The sequence below is a fragment of the Amblyomma americanum genome, chromosome 10, assembly GCF_052857255.1.
Source record: "Amblyomma americanum isolate KBUSLIRL-KWMA chromosome 10, ASM5285725v1, whole genome shotgun sequence".
Taxonomy (NCBI): Eukaryota; Metazoa; Arthropoda; class Arachnida; order Ixodida; family Ixodidae; genus Amblyomma; species Amblyomma americanum.
The window spans coordinates 56374473-56401016 of NC_135506.1; the positions used below are offsets into that span (position 1 = coordinate 56374473).

At 45.3% G+C, this 26544-nt stretch overlaps 1 protein-coding gene across 4 annotated transcripts in view; it reads left to right on the forward strand.

The window, feature by feature from the left end:
• The window catches only part of LOC144107008 (putative protein kinase C delta type homolog), a 387210-nt gene that overhangs the window by 88977 nt on the left and 271689 nt on the right, over positions 1-26544 (forward strand). Inside the window, exon 1 of one of the 4 annotated variants that reach the window (XM_077639982.1) lies at positions 5293-5478. The exons of 2 other annotated variants lie outside the window; for them this stretch is intronic. In XM_077639982.1, the coding sequence (XP_077496108.1) occupies positions 5442-5478 (37 nt within the window). In that variant the 5' untranslated portion in view covers positions 5293-5441. Of the gene's footprint in view, positions 1-5292; positions 5479-26544 lie in introns of those variants that run through there. One more of the 4 variants, XM_077639985.1, reaches the window with a different exon arrangement.

Sequence of the window (26544 nt, forward strand, 5' to 3'; positions counted from 1 at the left end):
TAGCTTTCTTGAAACCTGTACGGAAGTTCGTTGGTTTGGTCATCATATCTGAAACAAGCAAGGTATTTCCTTTTCTGACCAGCAATGTTTGTGCACGTTTTTAAAGCAGCTGGTACACCTGTATAGAGTACAGAAATTGATATGCTGATATGTATAGTTCCCTAAATATATTTATAATGTCTTCCTTTCTAGTGCTAGAATTCACGGGAGTTCTTAAATAGGAACTGAATTTCTAATTCATCTAATATATGCTTGCTGTTTCACGTGGCTGTTCTAGCACTATTTATGTTTATTATTTTACGTGTTGTGATTGCATTAAAATAACCATTATATTCTGCCCTAAAGCGAAAGGTAGTATAGAGCCAAATTTTTGAAAGCAATAATATTTTAAGCAAAAGAGAGCTTACTCAACTGCACTTCAAGAAATACATCCTGCCGGCCTCGGTAACCTCTCCGAACTCGCCACATGTCACAAAAGGTCCCAGCACAGCACATTGGAATTCGGCCACAAGTCTCTTGTCCACCGAGTTCCACTGGCACTGACCACGCCTTAATGAACGGTCCTCACAACAGCATAGGTTTTGCCACACATTCACGAGTCGTGGTAACAAGACGCAGCGGCAACGTGCTTGAAAATATGTCTGAGGTGCTGTGAGTACACTGTTGGTTCTAGCTACGGAAGGGATGCTTACAGAATCACAGAATTTGCGCGCCAAAGCTCAACGGCGCACGATAGTGCGAGACACACCTCTGCGGCTCACATCTCGCGTAGGCCTCAACTATAGGCTTGTTGGGCTCTAAAGATGTCAGGAAAAGTCGTGTCATTATTTATTTATTTAAATAGCCTAAACGCCCAAGTGGGCATTACTTAAAGGGGAGGGGGGCATAAAAACGGCACAATACATAACTTTGACGTACATTAGGTAACAAATGCGTTAAGACCTATACAAACAAATGGTAAGTACACAGCACTGCATTCACTAAGAGATAAATATGTTGATTACACAGCACATAAATCCTAAAGAGACAAAAGTTAAAACAATATTAAGGCTAGTTATTATCACATACATGTGCGCATTGTAAGCGGAGAAACACGGGACGTCCACGTCCGCACGCGTCTGCCAGCCTGCCGGAACGACTTCAGTGCCTCGGATCGGAAGCCTCGGGAAGCTCGACCGCAGAATTCGGGAGCAGCTCTATCGCCTCACGGCGGGCTTCCTTCCTTTTTTTCCTTCCCCTCTAGCTTACCGCAGCGTGCGGAGCGCAGCCTCTCGCCCCCTTTTTTTCCTGTTTTGATTCCTGCCCTCTTTCCGGCCCGCGACTCCCGTTTCCCACTTCTCCACTTCCGCTTTTCCTCCCTCCCTGCCTCTTCCCTTTTCCCTACATATTCCTTCTGCCTCCCCGGCATTGGGCCTGCTTTTCGCTCTTATCTGGCGACCTTTGTCTCCGAGCCGCTCGCCGCTGTTCGACCATGGGCCACCCTCAGACGATCTTGTGCGTTAGTAGAGCATTTTCTTTGCGTGTCTGTAATCGTTTGCCGGTGTATGATAGTTACTGCCTCGTTCGAGCCAGTCGGACGGCAGTGAGCGAGTTCAACGTGAAGGAATCGCCTCTCCTAAAACCATGTTCGATGAAAGGGCCCTTGAAAAATTTTATCAGATTTTGAACAATTTGCCGCGCTGCCATAAAATATCATTTCTACTTGAAGTATTCCAAGAAGTGCCGACAAGCGAGAGAGCATGCAGATCTTCTCAGATGATTGTCCCTCACTTGTCTATCTGTGATTATAAAGGAGAAAAGGGATCATACAAGTCAATGGAAGTGCGTAACAGTGAAGTAGGTTGGTTTACAATAACGAACATCAGTGTTTGCGTTTCACGACTTTAAGCTGTATTATGTGCGCAATTCTCGCTGAGGTGTAAAAAGGAGGCGCATGTTGATCTCTGCGATTTCCGGAATCTAAAACAGCACCGTGTTTCCTTTCGCGAGCAAACAAACGCAATGAGGAATATTACTGCTTTCATAAGGGAGGCTTGCAGCCGCAAGAATTCTGGTGCCTCAGCACCCGCGATAGAAGTGTGCGCAGCTTTAGTTGTGTGACTTTTAGATCATTGGCACTTTGCTTTTCAAATGAAGCTAACATTGAGGAAGGCCGCAAGAGCCCTGCAGCCAGCGCCTTTAGCCATCTTCCGACTGTGTCGCCAGGGCGCGCTTTCCGATCATCTTTTCTTGCCGCCCCTCTGGTCTGGGAACATTTCCCATAGACAGAGCAGATTTTATGCACAAATCCGTCGCATTAATGAAGAGATAAAAAACAGTCTTGTCCTTCAGTGGTGGACGAAAATTACATACTCCTTTCTGCTGTTCACAGCCAACTTTTCCTTCCAAAATCTCGGCAACCGACCTGGACAGCATATGTGCTATTGCGGCTTTGCTGCTTTCGTAACCTCGGCGACAATCAGAGCTAAATAGATTGCAACTTTACAAGTCCACTGGTTTCCTGGTAGTGCGAACGCTTCGCCTGCGCCATTGTGCATCTTGTTTTGCTTCCGCTACGACCTCTTTTTCTTTCAACAGTTTTTATTAGTCTGCAGTCGTCATACCTCTCTTCCAGGAGAGGGGAATAATACTATATTCCACCTTAGTCTTCCGGGCCATTAAGATGAATATCCTGATGGCCATGAACCATGAGCCACATTCATGGTTAGCAAACCATAGACTTGATGAGTAGTAACGCTTAGGAGTGAAGACAAGAATGCATTCGCGCGTTAAAAAAATCATTCGTCGCCCAAACGCTGATGTACTAATGCACATTGTTTTGGTTGGTTTTAATAATTGGTTTTTTTTTAGGGGAAAGGAAATGGTGCAGTATCTGTCTCATATATCGTTGGACACCTGAACCGCGCCGTAAGGGAAGGGATAAAGGAGGGAGTGAAAGAAGAAAGGAAGAAGAGGTGCCGTAGTGGAGGGCTCCGGAATAATTTCGACCACCTGGGGATCTTTATCGTGCACTGACATCGCACAGCACACGGGCGCCTTAGCGTTTTTCCTCCATAAAAACGCAGCCGCCGCGGTCGGGTTCGACTGCGTTTTTCAAATCCCGAAATACGACTTAGCCGGATTGCGAGTGGACAGGTGACGGGCTGGGGCTAGAAACCGTTTGCTTCCAGGTAAGCTGTCCTGGACATATCGCGCCAGGACAGTTTAGAACAGCCTGTTGTAGCTTCGGACTCTCGCTTTGCCCAACTGTGGCGGAATCGGCGACTTTGTGAGCACTGCGAAGTGTAGAATCAGAGAAAAGTAGTTACATGCTCATGACCAAGCGATCGTTGAACGACCAGCGTGGTTCATGTGGGGAAACGTTATTGGGATTCTTTTCATTATCTTAATTATCATGATGCACTTGCATAACGCGACCGCTATTGTTCTTCGCGAGAAAGGTGGCCACTGATGGCATTTATTTCGTGTTAACGAATCGCATCTGTCATCCTGGCGCCATACGATACACTGTCGCATGTCGAAGCGGTCTCTGCGTCACGATGCCTAAAAATCAACTAAGCACCGAGGGATGGCGAGGTATTCGAATGACCGCTGGCAGGACTGGGACAAAAAGAGTCATAATTTTCCCCATGTTTTAAACACATATCAATTTACAATGGGATATACAAAAGCTGGGCTGCGGAAATATTCTGTTGAAATGTCTTTCTATGTCTCCCCTTGTTGATTGTTGAACGTTTGCTTGAGTGTTAATGTTTTTTTTCAACATATGTATGATCATTTCAGTGTTCTAATTGTTTTAACACTATTTGAGTCAGTGCATATATGTGTCGGGTGTTTCCTTTATTTAATCTACTACTGTATGTGTGACTGGTGCACTTTACAATAGAGATTAAGTAAGAGTCCGAAAGCTCCTTAAGTTTGAGGCACGTGAGAAACATGTGGCTATTCACCTTTCCGTCAGATCGAATAATTATCGAATAGAAAAGGGCACATAAAAGCCTACGCTCTGGGCCAACGTGGTAAAAGGTGTGAACTTGCCATAGCTCTCGCCGCGACATGAATGAAAAAAAAGTCGGTCAACACTTAAGACATGCTTACGTGTGAGAAGGCATTAGCCCGTCCTCTCATTTGGTGAACGCAGTCGCCGCGCGCTGCGGCGCTGACAGGTGCACTGCCGGAGACAATACATAAAACGTGGACCATTGCAGCAGCTTTTTTTCTGGGATTTCGCTGGCTTAGATTGAAAAAGCCGGCAATCAAGGAGAGGAAGAAAATCAAGATTACGCACCTTCTCTGTTTTTCTAATGATTACAGAGAGGGATGATGAAGCCTCTAAGGTCATTATTCGGATAGCAACGACACCTGAAGTCAAGTTTTTTTAGGGCAGGATTCACCGAGCTGTTCGCAATTCAATACACTACTAAGACTAGTTGAAGTTGGCCTTCTTGGATAAATTCCCGCGCTTTAGCGGCAAGGAAACTGCATTCATTGGAAATAACGTGTCAGGAAATGTATTTCTGCTATTTCCACCAGCCGCTGTTCTCGCAAACAAACTGTTAGAAAGGTACGTTTTCGGGTTAGTTGGTGCAATTCTATTCGAATAGGCAAGCTTTAACGATCGGACGCGCACGTAGAGAGGCAAACAGGAAGTATTGCATATTGCTTTCTCAGGCTAGGCCAAAGCACCATTCAGCTCCGGACGCTGACCACTGAGTCACTTTCAGTCATCACGGCATCAGTTTAAATTCAGTAGCGGGAAAAAATTTTCTCTTCCTTATCCAATTTTTACTCGGTCTAAATACTGAGTTTCGCTCAGCCTTCTCTTTGAGACTATTTCGTGGTCAGCCCGCAAGCGTGAGCTTGTCAGTCACGACCGCATACGATGCGATAGCGAAGAACAAACAGGACGTTCACCCACAATTCTGAGAAGCGAACAACGCCCTCAATCAGCCCTTTAATTATCGGCGCCACCTGTGGCTTAGTTCGGAAACGCTGCTCAGTTTCTGGGGCGCGATGGCCCCAAACGCCGGCCATCTGTGGTGAAGCCGTCCTCAATCAATCACCGCTCGCCGTTTTACCCCAAGCACTTAAGAGAACAGGCAAATGTCAGCGCCTTTCTTGTCCACGTTCTCCGCCTCGTATCTCCGTGTCTCGGCCCGTTACGAGTGGGGACGCCGATAAGATAAGCTGCGGCCGCCCACAGGTGCTGCTTGTTCGTACGCGGTGGGCAATCGGGCCGCTCATCTACGAAGCAGCGCGATTTTTTAGCGAGTATTTCCTCTTCTTTGGATTTCTTTCCTTTTGTCGCGCGCACCCATCCAGCGGACAACGCGTCCACACAGTTGGCAAAGAGTGGTGTCCGTGTTAACACGCACTCAGTGCCTCGACGAACGCTCGTTGTGCATGTGTCCCTTGGATACCGTCAAGCCGTCACTGGTGTGATGAGTGCCAGAGCACCCGATGCACAAAGGAATGAAGGTTCGTACTATGTTTATGCGTGACTGGCTGGAAAATAATTCCGTATGCATGGCTCAATACTGAACGACAATGTCAAGATGTCTTTTTAGCACGTGACTTAATTCATTCTTTTGCCAAAATGTAGGGTCGATTACTGGAGTAAATGCAACGAAGCCAGCCTATACCATTGCCCCTTTTGTCACACCGAAAAAGCCTGTTTCATCGTTGTTTCGCAGAAAACTACTCCTTGTACAAAGCTTTTCACCGCAATTTACATTTGAAACAGAAGCTTTTAACACGACCACCCTGCATTTCTTTACGCACTGATCAATGACACGAGGTAAGAATTTCGTCACGTCGCACGAAATGTTTTCAAAACATTTTCATTGACAGCATTTTTGCCGGTTGGAATCTCTTTCATATCCATTTCTTAAAATTGCGGACAACATTGTGTTTCGCCCAGAAGTGTCTAATGTTTTTTGTTGTTGTTGTTAACAATCTTTTTTTCTATATTCTTGTAGCTGCTGCTTCAGCATTTTGCTGCTTCACAACAATTTCAATAGTGCTTACAGGTACAATGCGAGCCCTCCACCCTTGGGTAACCATTGTCTTCCGTTTTTAGAAATTGCTTGTTGCTCCGCTTGTTATTACTGTACGGTGTGAAATTATATAGTATGTCGCTCCATGTTCCGTGCTGCTCATTCTGCCTTCCCGCACACTTCATTAACATTCTAGCGCCAAAAACCTTTAGTTAAATTTTCAGCGTCTGCTTCTCTTTTTCAGTATATTGACATTTTCTTATAACCGTATCCTCTACTTTCCACTTGGGTCCTCAAGATAAGCAAATAGATATGTAAAGTGGCAGTCGTTAATTTCGGTGACAGACCCACAAAAGAGCAATGTGCGCACGCTGGAGCATTTCGGACATGAAATTGGCCGGAGAAGAGCAAACTGTTCCGTGATCGGCCGTACAACGACCGCTTTCACGCAGAAGCTGATCAGAGACATGCACTGATTATTAAACTCTCTGGTTGGCAAACGCCCATTACTCGTCCCGTTACGGAAACCTTAAGATGTTGAGTGTTATGTATGTAAAGAAGGAGCCGGAAGGAAATCCCTGTATGCCCGGATATTTTTTATGAGTAATTTTTGTCTTTTTTATAAAGCTTTCAGCTGTTATCAGCACTGCAAGCGTGTCTCTTGTGCCTCCTATAGTTTCGTGCATTTTCGATCTCCTTTCGAAGGGAAAAAAAAGCAGTGTTCATGAACTTTTCGCGCTCATATTTGCTCATATTGCGCTCATATTTATTCGTTTTATAACGGCTTCTTTTTTAATTTCTATACGGCCCTGGGGGTAAATTAAAAAAATAAATACACTTTAGCCTATCATACGAAGAAGCACGGCGTATGACGCGGCCATCTTCCCATAGAGCGGCGAAGGTAGACAGAATTGTATACCATCAGCAGATACAAATGACGTAACAGTTATTTGAGCTTTCGGGGTGAATTAGAAACTTCTTTGCGGAATGATAAAGAATAGCGCTCGGCACAGGGCTCCAGAAGGAGAAGCGGATACTAGCGCAGAGATCTCACTGCGGCCTTAACTGTCACTTGGGAGCTTCCGCATTTTAGTCTACTTTAACCTGCGCCCAGAATTTGCAACAAAACCAAGCAGCCCCTCAAATAATGCATATGTTCCTGTACCGAATGCAAATTAGTAGTGATTCCTGTCCAAGCTCATTACCACCCTGTCTCCGGTTATAAACTATGCGAAAGCTGCGATGGCTGGAAGTGGCAAGACATTTTTTTTTTTTGTTTAGAGCCGCCGCCGCGGTGGCTCAGTGGTTGTGCTGCTCGGCTGCTGACCCGAAAGACGCGGATTCGATCCTTGCCGCGCCGTTCGAATTTCGATGTAGGCGAAATTCTGGAGGCCCGTGTGCTGTGCGATGTCAGTGCACGTTACAGAACTCCAGGTGGTCGAAATTTCCGGAGCCCCTCACTACGGCGTCCTCATAGCCCGAATCGCTTTGGGACGTTAAACCCCCATAAATCAAACCATTTTTTGTTTACTTTGTCCTGAGGGCCGCCGCTAGCCTTTCCGAAGATCTGAAAAGCATTCTTTGCATTGAGTGCGTTCTTAAATTTGATGTGCTACTGCATTACGGTCAGCCATGTTTTCTTCATTCACGCAGAAGTACCCGGTTGTTGCTTCACCGCACGATTACCTTCGTCCTAAAGGAACGCAGCATAACTTAGAGTTATCATCGTCTTGCGACATGTTTGATAATTCGAAATGAAAGCAAGAACTAATACTCAACTTCCTCTTCAAGAGTAGCTATAGGCATGAAGTGAATGACAAGAAAGGCACGCTTTATTCTGGGAGGCGTCATGGGTAGTGGTATCCGCACTGTGTTACTGGTGAGTCCCCTTGCGAGCTAAGCGTCCCTCAGCCTTTGTTTGCTAGTGTTCTTCGAAGTGGGCAGACCGCCACATATAGTGTCCCTGGCTTCTACCGTGGCTAGAGCAGCCTTCTGCATTAGATTTTTGCGAATCTGGCAAACGCTCCCGGTTCCTCGTGCTGCTTTCGCTCTCCGGCCCACCGTAGCGCTTGTTCTTTCTTCAGCGCCCTTAACAAACATCGGTAGCGCAGAGCGGCTGGATGAACGACGAAGAAGACGATGCTTCCCAACACTCAGCTCGAGAGGATACCAGTTAGAAGCACAATCATTAGCTTGGCACAAGTGTACCCTATTCTATGGGGTCTCCCCACTGAACCCTGGCCAATCCCCTGTCGTGGGTATGTGCCATGCCACGAAGGCAACAACAACAACAACAACCGGTTAGAACACATTGCTCGACCGGCTGCGGTAATGGATCACAGTGTAAGGCGTCGTGAAATGAAGCTTGTCTGTTTATGGCAGCACTAGCTCGAAACTAGCTCGTGGTTAAGTTAAGGTGGTGTTTTTTTTTGTTTTTTGCAAGATAACATTCCGACAGAAAAGTTCGAAAGTTTTCGCAGATGTCCGGCTTTATGTTCATCCTGATCTGGGCTTCGTGCTCGCACAGTTTTCAGCACAATGGTCGCTTTAGTTCACCGAGAATAGCAGCTAATGATACACAGAATAGTTCACAGAGAATAGCGCTTTATGCTTAAAGATGAAAAAAAAGAGAACTGTCTGGCGCTTGATTTCGCCGGCAGGAAACAACGCCTACTCCGAAAACTTCGGACTTAGCTATAAATAAACGAGACTCAATCTTCGCCGCGGGGTCGGGCCGGAAGCTCTCCTTAGAGAAAGCGATCGCCCATGCTGTAGTAAAGCTGAAATCGCGTCGCATTACACTGCTAGAATTACATTGCACTCTAGTTCATTGACATCTCACTTGACGTTGCCGCCGTCGAGTCATAAAAAGAAGCGTTTCTGACTTCACATGCGCCTCCCTTTATGGCAGCGTTGGTTCAATAGCGCTGTTAATTTCGTTGATGTAGTGAGAAACACGGAAGCAATCACCGAGCCCATTTCCAGAGGGAAAAGGGTAAAGGTCGATGGTGTCAGCGTGCACTAAACTTATGACAGGGTCTAAACGTTGCATAAAAGCAATCACTCGATGTAGGCTCAGCAAAAGAGCAACGAAATTACGATGCGAACGTAAGCACACTCCGTAAGCGTGGCTCTCTGGCCCTGCGGCATAAAAATTTTGTCTTCAAGAAATATAAAAAATGTGTGCCGGAAGATCATTGTAACTTGCAAAATGGGCAGCATTTAATCGGCTGAGCGATTTGTTCTCGATAACAAAGCATACTACCCGCACAGTTCTTTGTTTTTGTAGCAAAGATACTCGTTAGCCAATAAAGTTTAACTTATGCCATAATGATAACAACCGGAGTCATAAGAAAAGAGGTATATTTATATGTGCACTATCATTTAATGTGGTTATTTACCCAATGCGTAAAAAAGAAGCCATAAAGCTTCAAACTTTCAAGATTGTTGTGGGTAGAGTCGTTTGAAACAAGTATTGCTTTATCTGTACTGCAACTCAGCAGTTTGGTAAATTCCGAGATCAGTACACCTGCCGTCACATTGATCTATAAAAAAACTCCTGACAAGTGCGCCAACGTTATCAACCAGCGCAATTCTGCATTAACTAACTCAGCTCATAAGGGAGTAATTACTCATTGGCATCCGCCCGAGCGCAGCCATACGGCTACAAAGGAAATCTATACAGCTTTCTCAGAAACTTCGGAGGTAAAGAAAAACAATTTAGTCCAGATGAGAGCAAAAGTTGGAAATAAATGAAAGTTTATTGTGGCTTAAAAATGGTGTGCGGTATTTATGGATAACTTCCGACCCATGCTAATAGGCGCACTAAAGAAAGAGTTAAACAGGACGTCTTCACCTGTGTTGCCGACACGTGATCGATTGGAATGCACTTTGGTCGTCATTTTTACACACCGAAGTAAATCACGTCGTAAAATAATACTGTCAGAGATACATAATTCTGCGGTGACGGTAACTGAATTGTGGCTGACGATGAGCTTTTGCGTACGTAATATGCAAATATGAAAACGCAAGAATTTCGACCACGTTGAAAGTTTGTTTACACGGCACCGCGAAAGAAGGACGAAAGGGCAGGCATAATGTACAGACATGGTGTGCTGACCCTTTCTAATCCGAGGCGTGGTTGGCTTAGGCATTATAAAAAAAATAGACTCAAACACAGTTGGCGAAGTGCTGAAAAGAAACCTAGTTGCGATTTATTTGGGTCTTATTTCTTTATCGCTTGCGCATCGCTTTTCGATGGCACGTCACCATGGTTTCAAGCTAAAATGTTCCGCTTTATTTTTGCCTGTGGAAAGTAGCGGCTAATGCGTTTAAGCACTAGAAGCGTTAACACGCAACAAGCGTACACTTCGCGCATATAAACGAAGCGCGAATCTAATAACAGTGAAAAAATCGGTTCCAGGCAGGTACAGCCGCGCTCCACATGTCGAGACTGTCGAGTGCACGCAGCGAAGGACAGCAGATTGGACGACAAGTGCACGACCAAAGCACCGCCAGTGGCGCGATGATGCAAGGCAGTCGATATCGACAGCGCGGGGGAGACAAAGGTCAAAAGACGTGTAAGCAAGCCACGTTTCTTTGCAAGCACAAGCAAGCTCTTTGTTGTCTTCAAATTGCCTCTTGTCTTCGCTGTGTTAGCGTATTAGTTGACTGTGAGCAGCTTAGCTGACCTTTCATTACCACTCTTCATGTCGCGAGGCAAATGAGCTGGGAGAGTGGACGCAACATTCTGTAAGGGACAAAGTGACAGGCTTTTAGCTAAGGCACTCCGATAACGCACGTCTTTCCCTCTCTCCTAACTTGACGGAGCAGGTCTCACTCTCTATGTGAGCCTCTAAGTGGTGCCTCTGATCTTGTTTTGTAGGGTTTTGATTCTTCTCTGTAAGAGGCACGTTGTGAAATGCAGACTTCAGTGCACCATGCATACTGCAGCGCCGATGTGTCTGGCGTCTCCGTTTGCTTGTACTGCAGTCACAACAGACTGCGGCTTCGCTGGGTAGGCCATTAGCAAGCTTAACGTCCCGTTAAGGGAGTCTTGGACAAATAACCCTCGTTCCAGCCCTGCATTGTGCATAATCAACGAGCGCAAGCAAGCACTAGGCTCCAGTGCAGACGATAGAGCTCATTACCGCAGCGGCCAGTACCGAATTCTTTCGTGCTTCACCGCACTTGTGAGCTAGCCTGAACTCGAAAGTTGGTTGCGTTGTCATGCTAAGGTTAGAAGTGTATGTTTCTAGAGTGCTTAACAGAGGTGGGACGAAAATGCACACACGAACTTTAATTTTTTTACGGTTAGCGCATTTTCATAGCATCGTGCGCTAGTGGACTCCTTGTTGCGGTGAAAACAAGTTACATTCTGCTTCTTGTTTCAAAAAGGAGCGTTGAAAAAAAATCGCACTGCGACGGAGATTGAAATCCAGCCGTGTCATACATATTGGAACGACGAGGGAATAGATTCGTTTTTGGTAATTAATGTGAAGCTCCTTAACATGATGTGCTCACATTACGAGAGCTCAGTAGAAGTGGGAGCCGCCTGCGTATATTTTCGAGGTCGTCTGCGTGGCATCTGATCTCCACATTTGCTTTTATTCTAGTCTTGAAGTATATATTGTGTAGATGTGCAGACCACTGGGTCTCAGACAGCGTGCGGCTGGTTATGTAGCGTAAGAGTTCCGATAGCTCGAAAGCGAGAGAAGCACCAGTGTTCACACCTCCGGAGAGCAGACTTTCCAGGAGTGCCACAAGGCCTAAAAGCAACGATTGGCTGTATTGCATAATTCCACGAAAACGCCGCCACGCTGCGGCGGCGCCGCGAACTAGTCAAATGATAATCGGCGCGCTGAACCACGTTGTTAGCTCAGTTGCCTACGTGGTCCTCACGCGCATTCAAATATTTTTGTTAGTTTTGCTGTAAAAATATATCTTAAGAGCGCTGATACATTGTCATTTGCATAATAACAAGAAAGAAGAGCCGCTATGTTTCATTTTCGAAGTTCTGGGTCAAGGCATCATATGATCCAGCATTTGAGCCAATAAATCAACCGTTACCTTCATCGAGCTGGTCTCATACTGATTGCTGCGACAAACCGTCCACTGACAAAGAGTCTTTCCTTTTCACAAAACCGAGACAGGTTTCACACGACAAATAAGATTAGAGTGGGAATAAGAACTTATAAATTCGAAAGCATTATATGTTTATGTCATGACAGCAAAAAGTGTCCGCAAATTTTGTCCGCACGGTTATTTCGTTCTGTGGAGATAAATGTGCAAAAGTTTAATTGTGTTACGTAGCGCGTGAGTAGATCGGGGAATGGGATAAGTGTCTCAGTGGTTACGGCGCTCGGCAAGTGATCCGGAGTGCCCAGGTTCGAACCCGACCGCGGCGGCAACGTTTCGATGGAAGCAAAACGCAAAGGCACCCGTGTGCTGTGCGATATCAGTGCGTGTTAAAGATCCCCAGGTGGATTAAATTATTCCGGAGCCCTCCACAACGGAACCCCTTTCTTCCTTTCTCCTCTCAGTTCCACCTATATCCCTTCCCTTACGGCGCAGTTCAGGCGTCGGCCGAGATGTGAGACAGATACTGCGCCATTTCCTTTCCCCAAAAACAAATTTTCATTTTCTTTTTTCTGAAAATCAGATCAGCCTTTGTGCCTCCAGCCCCGCCGCGGTGGCTCAGTGGTTAAGGCGCTCGACTACTGATCCGGAGTTCCCGGGTTCGAACCCGACCGCGGCGGCTGCGTTTTTATGGAGGAAAAACGCTAAGGCGCCCGTGTGCTGTGCGATGTCAGTGCACGTTAAAGATCCCCAAGTGGTCGAAATTATTCCGGAGCCCTCCACTACGGACCTATTTGTTCCTCTCTTCTTTCACTCCCTCCTTTATCCCTTCCCTTACGGCGCGGTTCAGGTGTCCAACGATATATGAGACAGATACTGCGCCATTTCCTTTCCACCAAAAACCAATTATTAATATTATTATTGTGCCTCCATAAAAACGCAGCCACCGGGTTCGAACCCAACCGCGGTGGCTGCGTTTTTATGGAGGCAAAACGTTAAGTCGCCCGTGTGTTGTGTGATGCCAGTGCTCGTTAAAGATTCCCAGGTGGTCGAAGTCATTCCGGAGCCCTCCACTAGGGCACCTCTTTCTTGCTTTCTTTTTAACTCCCTCCTTTATCCCTTCCCTTACGGCGCGGTTCAGGTTTACAACGATATATGAGGCAGATACTGCGCCATTTCTTTTCCCAAAATCCAATTATTATTATTATTATTATTATTATTATTATTATTATTATTATTATTATTATTATTATTTGTGCTAGCTATCGCTAGAGCGATTGACGTCTCCTCCGACGTCTTGGAAGAGCTGGTTTTGATCGTCCCGGAAGTGATCAAGCGTCCCCGCGCGTCCACTACATTTATCGCAAATGCTTGCTTGTCTCCATACTCAGCAGCATCCACGTACGCCGCTCCTTCGTATTTCCCACACTTTGCGTAGAGCTCTTTCGTCCTCACCTTTGTTTTATCTTCATGATGCACCTGACGCATGTTTTTCGTCAAAAGTTTGACGTACCATCGGGGGGAAAAAGTAACAAACCCCTCCCCCTCCAAGTTACGACCCGTGCCACTATGCGTAGGGTCGCCACTTGACAAAGCAATTCTGGTGTTGCAACAAGCCCACTGCGTCGGTCTCGACACCAGAAGTGTTTTGTCCGGTGGCGCCCCCACAAAGTGTGACATGGGTCGGAACTTGGAAGTGGGGGGGGGGGGGGGGGGTCTCTTACTTTTGCCCCCGATGGTACAACCCCTTGCGTACCGCCTTCAATAGCTGATTTTTCATATCTCCCACCGAAGCTTCCATTGCTATGGCGATTTTCATTGGAATGTTTCTCCCAGCCCCTGTCTTCTGAGATCCTAGCCATCTGCAACGTTAGATACGCCTTCTTTAACTCATTCAAGGTGTTGTGCACGTCAGACCCAGTAAACGTTCCGTCGATGCATTGTTGGGTAGGCGTAAAGCAGCCTTGCATTGTACGCTTGCCTGATCATAGCTTCTTCCTGACCCCTCTCCGTGACATCCAGCTGAAAGTAGAGAAGCGCATACACCACCCTGCTTAAAATGAACGCCTACACCGGCTTACACAGGTCTCTCCTTAAACCCCTCTCCCGGTTTGATATTCTCCTAATGAGTCACACTGTCGCATTGACTGCGTTCTTGAGCCGCTCTAATACCTCCTAATACTTTCTCTTCGCCTGCAAGTATACAACCCAAACAGCGCCGTAAGGAAGGGATAAAGGAGGGAGTGAAAGAAGAAAGTTAGAGGACGCTTAAGCTTCGCATTTAGGAGTGGAACGCGGCAGCATGTCGCAGCGCTGCCAGGGAATCCATGGAACGCCATCGCCTGTTCGGCGTGACGCCTTGTCCGTTGGACAAATCGCTCGGAGTCTCTGGAGGCCTCTCAAAGCCCATCCGCCGCCCGAAGAGATCACGAACGGGCTGCAGTGACGCTGCTTCCTGAATTGGCCGTTGTGCTTCTCCGTTGGGATTTTAGAAGAAAGGAAAGGCGCAATAGCTATCTCACATACCGCTGGCCACCTCAACCACGCCGTGAGAGAAGGGAGAAGTTTGGAGTGAAAGAGATGCGGCCTCCTATTATAGGTCACCAGTTCGAATCCCTGCCGCGAGCTAGGCGGTAACTTAACAGTAGCTTTATGCTGCACGAACCGATGAATCGTATGACACCATCCAGAACATTCTGCGGCAGACGGTTGGCATGATACCGTTTTTTTTTTACGCAGCCACCGATTATTTCCCAAGCGCTGTACCGACTACGCCCACAGCTTTTCAACCGAACGAGCTGTATGCGATATAGCGTAAAAGCAAGAAAGAGGTGCCTTAGTGGAGGGCTCCGGAATAATTTCGACCATCTGGGAATCTTTAACGTGCCCATGCATCGCACAACACAGCCTTACGTTGCGTCATTGACCAAAGTGAAATCAGTTGCATCGGACAATTCCGGATGTCCCACGTGTAGATCGTAACTTGCAAGACAGCGTTAGCCAAAGCTAAGCTCGCCAGCTCCGGAGAGTTACAGATGAAAAGCCGTCGTTGTCGGTTCACAGACCCAGAACGGAAGTCTGTCAAGCTCAAGCTTCTTTGGTTCCCAAAGCATCCGGAGGATTTTCACATTCGTGACGCCCTACGACCTTTCGGAATTGTTACTTCCATTGCAGTGGAGCACTGGACAGCTTCAAATATTGGAAGGGTTGCGCACTTTGAATAGAAGCGTTGCCTTGACTCTCGCTGATGGGCCGTCCATGTGTCTCCGTTGTATTTGGACTTTGGAGCATGCTGGATCCCGGGCCCCCGCACGGCCCCACTGCACTCAAGCGTTTATGTTTCTGCGATGCAAAACGCTGGCAGACCGGTCACCATGTCATACTAAGACAGGTCAGCCAGAAAAGTCTCTCTCTCACTTGCCACCGCATGAAATTTTGCATACTTAATGTGCTATTTTTAATGATTGCAACTTTTTGCATGTATACTTCATATAAAAATCTGTCGCAGCTAGTTGTGTGGAAGGTTATTGTTTGCAAGGAACGAATCTGTCTTCCGTATTTCCATATTACGATAGCAGGAGCCTTCACGCCACCTAAATTAATACACAGCTTCCTGCATCAGAATGTGAACGTCATCAAACTGCTACCTAACGGCACTAAAACGGTTCTGGTCATCAGCCGCTGTTCGCGTCGCCACTTTTCGCGTCTGGTGCTAGTTTCTGGCGCAATCGTTATGAGGCTGTTCCGTCAGAACGCCGTCGCCGTGCTCTTGCCGATCATGAGGGCCTTTGGGGCGAGCTCTCAAGCTTCCTTTCATAACAACTGTTTTTTTCTTGGGGAGGAAGAGTTCCTTCGCCAGTGGTCCTGTCTTTTCGTGTCCGTTTCAGACGGGCGTGCAAGGATCGTTTTTCGGCCAGCCTGATTCTTGTAGCGGGGTTGTAATTCTCGTTTCATGTCGCTTATTATAATCGCACAGTGTACATAAACAACACATTAATTCACCTTTATTCACTCCGTATATAAGCATTCACCCAAAACACATTACAAATACTGTTCCTCTCAGTCACTGTATATGTATTCATTCTTACTATGTATTAATTGTATACACCTTCGTGCATATCGCTGCTCTTTTCATTGTGCCTTCTTTATATAATCATCATGACTGGCAAATAGCATGTAAGTAGTGACCCATTTTGTGTTGTACTTGTGTGATGTTCACGCGTTGTACCTGCGTGATGTGTATTCTATCATGCGTCTCTTTACCGCTCGTTCCAATGTCAGTGCAATTGCCAATGCCAAATGAACTTTTTCTAAACATACAGCATGCGTGAGACGACGCGACACTGTACTCCTACTCTTCGGTGAAGGTCCGCGCAACATGAAACGTTCGCATGAAAGAAGACAGGATTACGAGCTATACTGACAACTGAATCTGTTAAAGAAAGGCACACAGAATATATAGGGTCATCACCACACCACATATCAGCTGTAGTAAATGTCAGAGGTGGTCAAAACATCAAAAAACGATGAAAAAGTTTAGCACGCGGTGAGATAAAAGCGATAAGAACAACCAATGAAATGAAAAAAAATGCAATTTGTGTTTTGAAGAAAAAAAAGGACTCAGTATCTGTTTCACTTATCTAGGTAGACAATGGGTATATATATATATATATATATATATATATATATATATATATATATATATATATATATATATATATATATATATATATATATATATATATATATATATATATATATATATATATATATATATATATATATATATATATATATATATATATATATATATATATATATATATATATATATATATATATATATATATATATATATATAGAATAAAGCAAGAGCCGCCGACAGAGAAGGCTCATGTGGTGTGCCAGTGAAATTTTTCGACAGATGCCGTTTCCGCAGTACATCCGTAGGAAACAAAGAGAGCACCGAGAGCGTTTTTTTTTTTTGCCCAGGGCTGGCGCAATCCCACCTGGCAGTTCTTTTACAGTGTGTCTGAGTATTCACAATATTTTGTTGTGTTTATAAACCCTTTATTTTCTCACAATTCTGGTATACACCTAACTTTTCATGACTTGCTTCTTGGCGCGTTTATTTCCCGTGATGATATCAGTTGGCTCACCGTTAACACGGCGCACTGAAAGACGCAGAAATGCACAGGCGCCTCTTTACGTCTTTTGACTCACAAATGCGATCGTTTGCAATGTTTCGGTCCTCTAAGAAAGGACACCAAATTCATCGCCTTCGAAAGGACAGAATATGTGTCTTTTATAAACAGCCTCGCGGCAGCACGATGATAGATCACACTGCGATCTTTTTTACCCAATCGTCTCATTCTCCGCGCTTCAAAACTCTGTGTTGTCCGCTTTTCTACATCGAATCCGCATATTAATGGTCCGTTCAATAAAACTCGAGGTGTTCTTGTAGTTCAAAAACGAAGTTCACAAAACTTTGCATATATGCGTGGAGCAAGTACAGCATATAAGTGATGAACGCACCACCACCATTCTCTGGCTTCATGTTGAGGTCGTTCACCTTCTTCTGTGGCGCGTGGGCCGGCAGCTTCGCCCTTTGTAAAATCTTTGTCGGGACAGCGATGACAACGAAGCGCCGATTTTTCCGCCTACGCGCTTTCAAAAGATTTTAAAGGGCTGGCGTTTGCTTTGTGAAAGCGGAAAGTATTGTTCCACACCGCTTCCTCCAACAATTCAGGGGACCGTACGGGGTCATTCACCCTAAAATGGCGAGCTCCTCCCGATTTAAACACAGCTAAGCTTGGCTAATACAGGACGGTTAGAATAATGCGCTTGCATGCATGTGTGAGCAGCTAAAAGCGTGGATTAGAAAGGAACCAATTATTCTGCATTAGTTGTCTCGTGCATTACCTCGACTCCTGTTAATGAGTGGTATACACTACCAGTTCCAGTTTTCCGCGAAAGAGGCGAAAGACACAGTGCAACTGTGAATCCGCCACTTGGTATTTTCAGAACACCCATTTTTGCTCATTCAGCCACGTCGTGTTATTGCTTCGGTTTCACTTGTCTTCGGATTTGCTGGCATCTGACATACACAGAAACCCAAAGCTCTGCTTGGTTGTACTTCCACTTTTTCAGCGTTGTTTAATCATCCTCAAAGGCCTTCCTTGGATGTTTGCTTCGTTCCTTTCTGAATTCGACTTTCCATGAGGGGATAAGGCCTTAGTCAAGCTGCGTACGCAGCTTTTTGCCTTATCTCCTCCATTATATGTAATGAAAGACCAATAAATGAAATGAATTAAATGAAATTAATATTCGCGTCTGACAGTCTTCATTTTTCCTTGCCTTGTAAGCCTCCCTCGATCAATTTTTTGTTCTGCTTGTTTCTTGGCCTTCTTTTCGTTTATTTTTTTTTGACAAACGTTCACATCTACGCTCTCAACTGTGCGCTAAAGTTTCATACCGCACAGTGGTCTTCGTATTGAATGTAATCACTTTGCCCTTTCCGACATGTCCCCAAAAATGGCATGGTATCTCAGCTTCCCTGCCAGGCTTGCAGGTTCAGCGCAAAGACATCAACTTTGCTGATAGCGAGTTCTTGTCTGAAGTACTCGAAATGTACAACCTAACTCATATCAGCGCAATGCACGGCTGATCAGCATCCCGAGCCATTCTATGATGGTTTCATGCAAATATTTTTCCTCGAGAATTTAAGTGCATATGCGAAGGAACAAAACTTCGTCAATAACAATAATGATGAGACCAAAAAGCCACAACTGTATGGGGCTATGCATTTAAGAGCTTAACTCCTCTGTTTCCAACGAGATCAAGTGGTAACGTGGCGTCGATGGTGTTGAACAAACCGCTACTTCCAAATCTTATTCTGACGATACTAGTTCCCAGTTTTGCAAACAACTTAATTTGACACCTTTTTTTTTTCGCCGAATACATTTGTTACGAGTTTGATCGCGATATTTTGCAATGCTTTTCCTTACTGCCTTCTTTAAATGACTGTTTTATAGCTGTGTTCTTGGTTATTGCGCCTGGATTGCTGCCTTAACCTTCTCATATATCTGTCTTATTCTCTGCATCCCATATTTCTTCGTCCGTTCTTCCGTGGCACACTGCTTTAAGAAGCCAGAATACCGGGCGCACTTCTATTTCTATTCCGTAACATTCGGCGTACGAAACTGCCAGCACCATTCATAAGCCGGCAAGCATCTTCCTTCTGCGAGACGTCGCTTATGCGAAAATAAGAGGACGCGAACGGCAAAACACTCGCACGTGACGCCGTCTAGATTTGATTTTGCCGCAAGGAGCTAAGAAAAATGCGGCAGCTGTCGATACCGATCAATGTTCGCTAAATTGAGCCCAGCTTCGCCCTCTCCCTGCCCCTTCTTTCTGCCTCCTTTCCTACCGGCTTTTACAATTTCTCTTCTGCTGTGCCACGGGTCTTGCACTTCTTTTAAGTTAGGGGGAAAAGCTGGGTCACGAAAAAGAAACGAGTAATATTTCAGCCCCGTATTTGCCCCCCCCCCCCCCCCCCCCCAATCTCCCCGCTGCCCTGCTGCGATTATGTGTCCTTTGTTTTCTTGCGGTCGTTCGTCAAGACGGCCGTGGAGGACTTGGAATGCTTTCCTGCATTCTCGCGGCGTCTCGGTTCAAGCTGCCCTGGATTCGTCGATGTGTGCAGTCGCGAGACTCGGGCGCACAAGCAAGCTTCAACTTTTCTGGGCGTCTTTCCGCTGCGGGGCACGAAGCTGAGCACAGCACGCCTCGCGTCTTTGTTATTGCGCCGGGCCAGTGGACGAAAGAGAAGCATCAATTTATGCTGGCAGGTCGTTTTTCTTGCTGTTTTCTCTTGTTCTTTTTTGTTTGTTTTTATGCTATTTCATTCGCTATGCTAAAAGGAAGTTGCGCAACGCTGATCAAACGGCCGTGCCGTGGTGAGCGTTGCGGGCGGCGGAAATTTCCGGCATTAAAAGGATATGAAATTAGCGTGGAATAGCAGCTTTGCGAGGCCCCGAATTCTGTGCCATTGAACTGTTCTTTTTCCTTCTGCCAACGAAGAATAGGTATTCTGTATGACTGAATTTAACGGCCTTTTTTTTTTTTAGGAAAACGAAAGTGATTGACTGTCTATTGCCCTTCCAAGATTATTCACCACCGTTCTGTGACAAGATTTTTCTCCGATTTGTGCTATGCCGTAATAAAACCGTTAGCATTAATAAGTATAATAGCCTGTTAGTACACTGTATTTTCCGTGGGCGCCATGAAGTTAATGTTTGCGAGCATCGGACTTGTGTGATCAACCAATCCATGCATGTATGCTTTGGAATTGATGTTATGGAGAGTTAAGAGAGGACGGGTGAGGAGCAATTACGCGGGTTATTTCTCACGGAATGCGGCAGGCAGGAACAAAAGGCGTAATTTAATTTAACAGGATATGGAGCACAAGAACTGAATTGAGAAACGTAGTGGTTTTTCAATGTCTTCCCTCTCGAGAAAATTGTGATGCACTCGATCTTCGATTTAGGTCTGCACGTTAAATAACAGCAATGCCCTATTAGAGAAGGCTCGGAACACTCCTCCTTCACGATGCTCCTTTTTTTGTGTTCAGTTCTCGGGACTGTTGCCCTGCCTCAAGGCTTCGAGGGCGGGCCCGGAGCGGCGCGGGTAACCCTCCCATTCGCCGAGCAACCACATGCACTAATGGAAGTCATTTTACAGCGACAGCTGTTAAGCGGCCGTCCCCTGGCTTTTGCGTCGTAGTGGAGCGGCGTAACTGGAGGGTGCAGACATCGGAACAACTCAAGAGTGGTAACTGTGGAGGGAGGAAGGTATGATGAGAGCAATAATAATAATAATAATAATAATAATAATAATAATAATAATAATAATAATAATAATAATAATAATAATAATAATAATAATAATAATAATAATAATAATAATAATAGTAATTGGTTTTCATGGAGGCGTTTTTATGGAGGCAAAACGCTAAGGCGCCCGTGTACAGTGCGATGTCAGTGCACGTTAAAGATTCCCAGGTGGTCGAAATTATTCCGGAGCCCTTGACTGCGGCACCTCTTCCTTTCTTCTTTCACTTCCTCCTTTATCCTTTCCCTTACGGCGCGGTTCAGGTGTCCAACGATATGTGAGACAGATACTGAGCAACTTCCTTTCTCCGCCAACCAATTATTATTATTATTATTATTATTATTATTATTAATAATAATTAATAATATTATTACTTTTGTGATTCTTGGTGCATGGCCCTAAGGCGGCTCAACAATCCCGTACACGGTCTTGATTTCACCGGGCACGACTTTCCGCCTGAATCAGCATGACAGGATTCTTGACCAGCAGGTGGTGATGGCAAAAAAGTTAACAAAAATGATTCAACCAAGATGATCAGCACATAACAACTCACTTGATTGATCTCAATTTCATCATTGATGAATTGAAATAAATGAAACCATAAAAACAGAACTGGTATTTTAAGATGGTTTTGCTTTCGTACCACAGCTAACGCTCAAGCATTCACGTTAGCGTTACGTGCTTGTGACCTTACTGAGAGTTATTTCGTTGCGTCCTAGCCGACAAACACACGCTTGCCTCTAGTCATCTATTGTTCCGAAACGCTGCAGACAGTAAGTGAAAAAATGTACTGTACGACCGGCGGGTAATAATCGTTCAAATATGAACAACCCCTTCCACCGAACAACAGACGCACAACAAAATTGCCACGCTACCAGCCATTTCGCTGATGGTCCCTTGCTTACTTGGGTCATGAGACGGGTGAGTTGCCGACCCGCGGAATGTCTGTCTAATTGAATGAACAAGAGCAGCGACCTATCAAAGTAAACCAGCCTCACCTGTCTCTTTTCCCTCTCGTTCTTCCAAGACAGAATCGATTCAGTGGGGACATACACAAAGTGAAACTGTTCACAGAGCGTCGTTGAAGCTACTGTGTTGCCTGGTGTTAGTGGTTGTCTTCTTGTTCCGCCACCATCTAATGCAAGCCAGATTATACGGCCGTGGACAGTCGGTTCACTTGCCTACAAACTGCGATATACGCGGCAGCGCATTTGCAAGACGTGTTCTTCAGCAAAATTTGCGCTATATTGGCTGTTAAGTGCCGAAACTTTGTGGCAGGGACAGGAAATTCCAGGCAGTACGCATATATCTGGCGTTGTCAAGATGAAACACTAACGCGAAGAGGCTGCAAGAGCACACTGCAAACCACGACTTCTGACCGCGATTGGAAAAGGCCGCAAGAACATAGTTTCCATGTTTTCAAACTTCATCTCCATTATCACCCGGCTACGCCCATTACAAGACAAAGGCCTCTCCCATATCTCTCTATTTAACCCTGTCCTCAGGGCTGATTGGAGGTAAGGGAGGGCAGGGTTTAAATCTACGAGTGTTGCTAATAAATAAGCCGGATAATACATCCTTCTTTGGAATGTGTATATAGGGTTTATTTCGGCGGCACATAGGCTATGAGAGAAGCCGTAGTAGAGAGCTCGCCTGGTGTTCTTTAACCTTCACCCACACCGCACAGTACACGGACGCCTTGCCTATCGCCTGCATCGAAACGCGGCCACCGTCACCGAGGTTTAACCCGCGTCCTCAAGTTCGGGAGAGCGTTTTTTTTTTTTTTGTGCATCTCTACCTTGGAATCATAAGTCCGAACGTCAAATTTTTCAACGTTTTCTGAAGGTTACTTTTTGCAATGCTTTCAGTCGCTTTCAACATCCACGGCTATTGTTTTCACTACCATCCTGTACGCCCGGAGGCTTTGCAAGCCCTCAACTCGGCGACTAAGTCATCAGGCTAACAAGGAGATGAGACTCATTTACTTTCTAAAGCTTTGCCACTTCCACCTCAGCTGAAAAAGGTAGCGAAGCCTGACGTCTTAAAGCACGATTCTGATTCCCTTTTTACTAGCTTCAATAGGCACCCTATTATATCTACACATACGCTGGCGAATCTGTTGACAATACGCGCTTCTTGGAAAACTTCGTGTCCTTGGATATAACGAAGTAGCAGCGGTTGCTTTCGAAAGCCTGCCCTAACGAGCAGTGCGGGCAGTTTGTCCGAACCTCTGTTTTTCTATAATATCGCTTTCTGCGGATTGTTTTCACACCCGCGGCTCACAGCCTCCGGTAAATGAAAAGAACATATCAAAGAGTCAGCACGTGCGCTCTTATTATCGGTATAGCGGGCGGCGAAGATGAGAACTGGGTATGCCCAAGGATAAAAAATACTGCTCATGCATTCAGAATTACACGTGTGCGGCTTAACAGATAAGGAAGGGTCGAGGACGACTGCCTTGTGTGATGTTTTTTTTCTCAATTTTGCCAATGCGCTCACTTTCCCAGTTGGAAATGTTATTGAAGTTGGAGCCACAGTCGAATAAACGCTGCAGTTGTGCCTCGAGACTGTTGGTGCGTTAGTTTTGAAAGACAATATTGATTCACGCATGTATATGTGTGTCAATGAAAGTAAAATATTTGCTTGCGTAATAAGCGTCATGAAAATGTGCCGCCTCTTGTGTAAACTACTGTGCGCAGCGGGGAGCCATGTGATAAGAACTCCGAGCTCACGCTCTCGCGAGGGCTCACGTTCGCGAAACTTTGAGTTTCACATCGCTTTTCTTCGCCATTGGGCGGCACTTATTACTCTAAAGCCACAAAAGAAGAACATGGGCTTGTATGGCTTCTGTTTTTTTTTTTCTTAACGTTCCGCCCAATGGTGATGCGGTCATTCGTGTCGGAGAACGCAGCTCGGCAAACGCGAGGATTTACTTATTTTGGAAATTTGGAAATAGCATAGAGGATTACATGGGAATTAGAAGGAAAGAGGTGGGGAGAGGAACGGGCTGCATGCAAACGCTACATCATTGACAGGAATGAAAAGGAAAAGGCGGGTAGAGTTAATGGGGATCTCGCAGAGAGAACGTGACGACCGAACCTGTTGAGTGGCTTAGTTTATCTACTGGTCAAAGAACCGACTGGAAACTTGCGTGTGGCATGACCTGTTAATGCGACGAGAGAGTCACGTGACCAAACTAAAATGGTCCGTATGGTCGACAGCTTTGTATCATTTGACCGAGCTACGCGGTAACGTCACTTTATGCCTGTAAATGACAAGAAATGGAGGGGCGGATTCAGATTAGTATTTTTTCTTAACTTTATTACCTCTGCATTAGTATTTTCCTTTAGTAGCTTATATTAATTACTTTACAGTGGTGAAAAAATAAATGCGTGTACAGTAATCCCAAGAACAGAAAATAGCATAAGGATTCAAACATTACACAACAAAATAGACACTTCGTCGAGTTTTTGCAGAAATAAGCAATATGAGATTTTAATGACATAACTATTAAAGTAAATGCCAAGGTATTTAGAAACACCGGGACCAAAGATCAGATTTATGTGTCAGGAAGAAAGAGTTGTAGCCATTACTTTTTTAAAGGGTATGGAAAGTTACGTGCTTTGTTTGAAACTTAATAAAATCAACTGAATTACGGTTTACCAACCTCTATAGTTATCATAACGGCAGACTGCAGATCAAACATCGCCTAGAAGTAATTTTGCTTATGGGAGACAATAACTGCTTCATCAGCGTAGTGGAACAATGATATGCGCACAGGTTTGAAGAGATCATTAATATATATACACATTGAACAATATTGGGCCTAATCTACAACCTTACGGTATCTAAGATTTATTGACTTTAAATTCACTTATGAATTTACTAATACCTATCCACTGGTGTCTATCAAGGTGAAAGACCAGGTATCGTGAAGAAGGGGCCTTGGAAACCATCATTGAAAGATTTTTCATGAGAATATAAGGTAGCATACAGTAGCGAATGCTTTGCTAGCATCACGAAAAAGTGCACATGCGACCCTATTGTGTTTAAATGGTTAATTAACCAAATCATAAATGTCTTTAAGGAGCGCTTCGGTGCCTCGACCATGTCTGAAACCGTACTGGCTGTGAGATAAAGAGCTATGATTGTCTTGAAACCTTCTCGTGGTTACTAGAAGGGGTTTTTATGAGACCCGAGATATGATGCGAATTATTTTGATAGGCCTATAGTTTTCAGTATTATTCCTAGAACCGCGTTTAAAAACAGGGAGAGCTAGCTACGGCAGTTTTAAGCTTGGTTGATACAGTATCGCTTGAAATAATTTTGTTTAGTAGGGCTAGCAGCACGTGGTTTACCACGTGGCATATTCTGCGCAACTCAACAACAGAATTGCCATCGATGTCCGGTGACTTGCTCTATTCTATGCTGTATAGCACTGAAATTAGCTCAACCTAAGATAACAAAGGACAATGAACTGACTCTAACATACTATCCTATATTATGTAAGCTGGTGCGCAAAGTGGAACGACGCCTTAAACCCGGGAGGAGTAGTACATGTTGAATGCACCAACACTACTGCGGCAATCAAAAACAAAGACGACCAGTAATAAAGATCTCTGACGTTACGGCACCCAACGCGTGGGCTTTTTTAACAACGGAAGCATCACAAGACGGGGGTCGTTTTTGTAGCGATAGCTACATTACAAGCATTTCGTGCCTTCGGCGCGGCTGCGCCGCCATCCTGTGGCTCTGCTGCCACCCCGTGGCTGCGCCACCAAGCTGTCACGTGGTTGGTCACGCGGTGCGGAGCAGCTGCCGGCGGCGCGGCGCCGTGGCTGATCGCGTGTTTCGTGTGTTTGCAATTCAACTGAGCAAGATCCACTCGACCAGTGGCAGCTATCGCGTCACTGCAGGTTTAACCAGAGCTAAACCGCCACCAATTTTTTTTAATAGGCCTGAATTATCGCCACAAGGAGCGTGCATAAATAGAGTTTAGATTTCCCTCGCTAAACAAGGCGCCGTGCTAGGCCCCAAAAGGTCAAAGGTCTTCATTACTGGTCGGCGTCTCTGTTTTTTTGTTTCAGATGTACTCACGCGGCCAGATAGGATTCCGTCACACTCTAAACGTCATTACTCTGGCGATCAGTACAGAAATGCGACCAAGAATAGACACTGCCATATATAGGCTTATTCGTACCTCTGATATTCTTCTTTAACGACCAATTTTTCCTGATATCGGTAATTCCGATTTAAATTCGTTTAGCGAGCCCAATTTGTGGGTTAACTTTATTTGTGGTGAACTTTTAACGCTGTCATGTGAAATTGGGAGAGCATTTGAATTGTGGCGATGTCAAGTATTTTTCTTTCATTTCCGCCAGTATTTCCGAGAAAACATACACTTTTTCCTATATTTGCATTGTTTAATTTTCACGGTACGCCCAACAACGTGTCGCAAACCCTCGAACAATGCTACAAGCTGTTCATAATTATCTCTAGGCAGTGCAGTAGCCAGGCACGTGCCCCAGTCGAACCTCCTCACTTGCTTGTTGAAATCTTTGGGATGCGCTATGGAAATT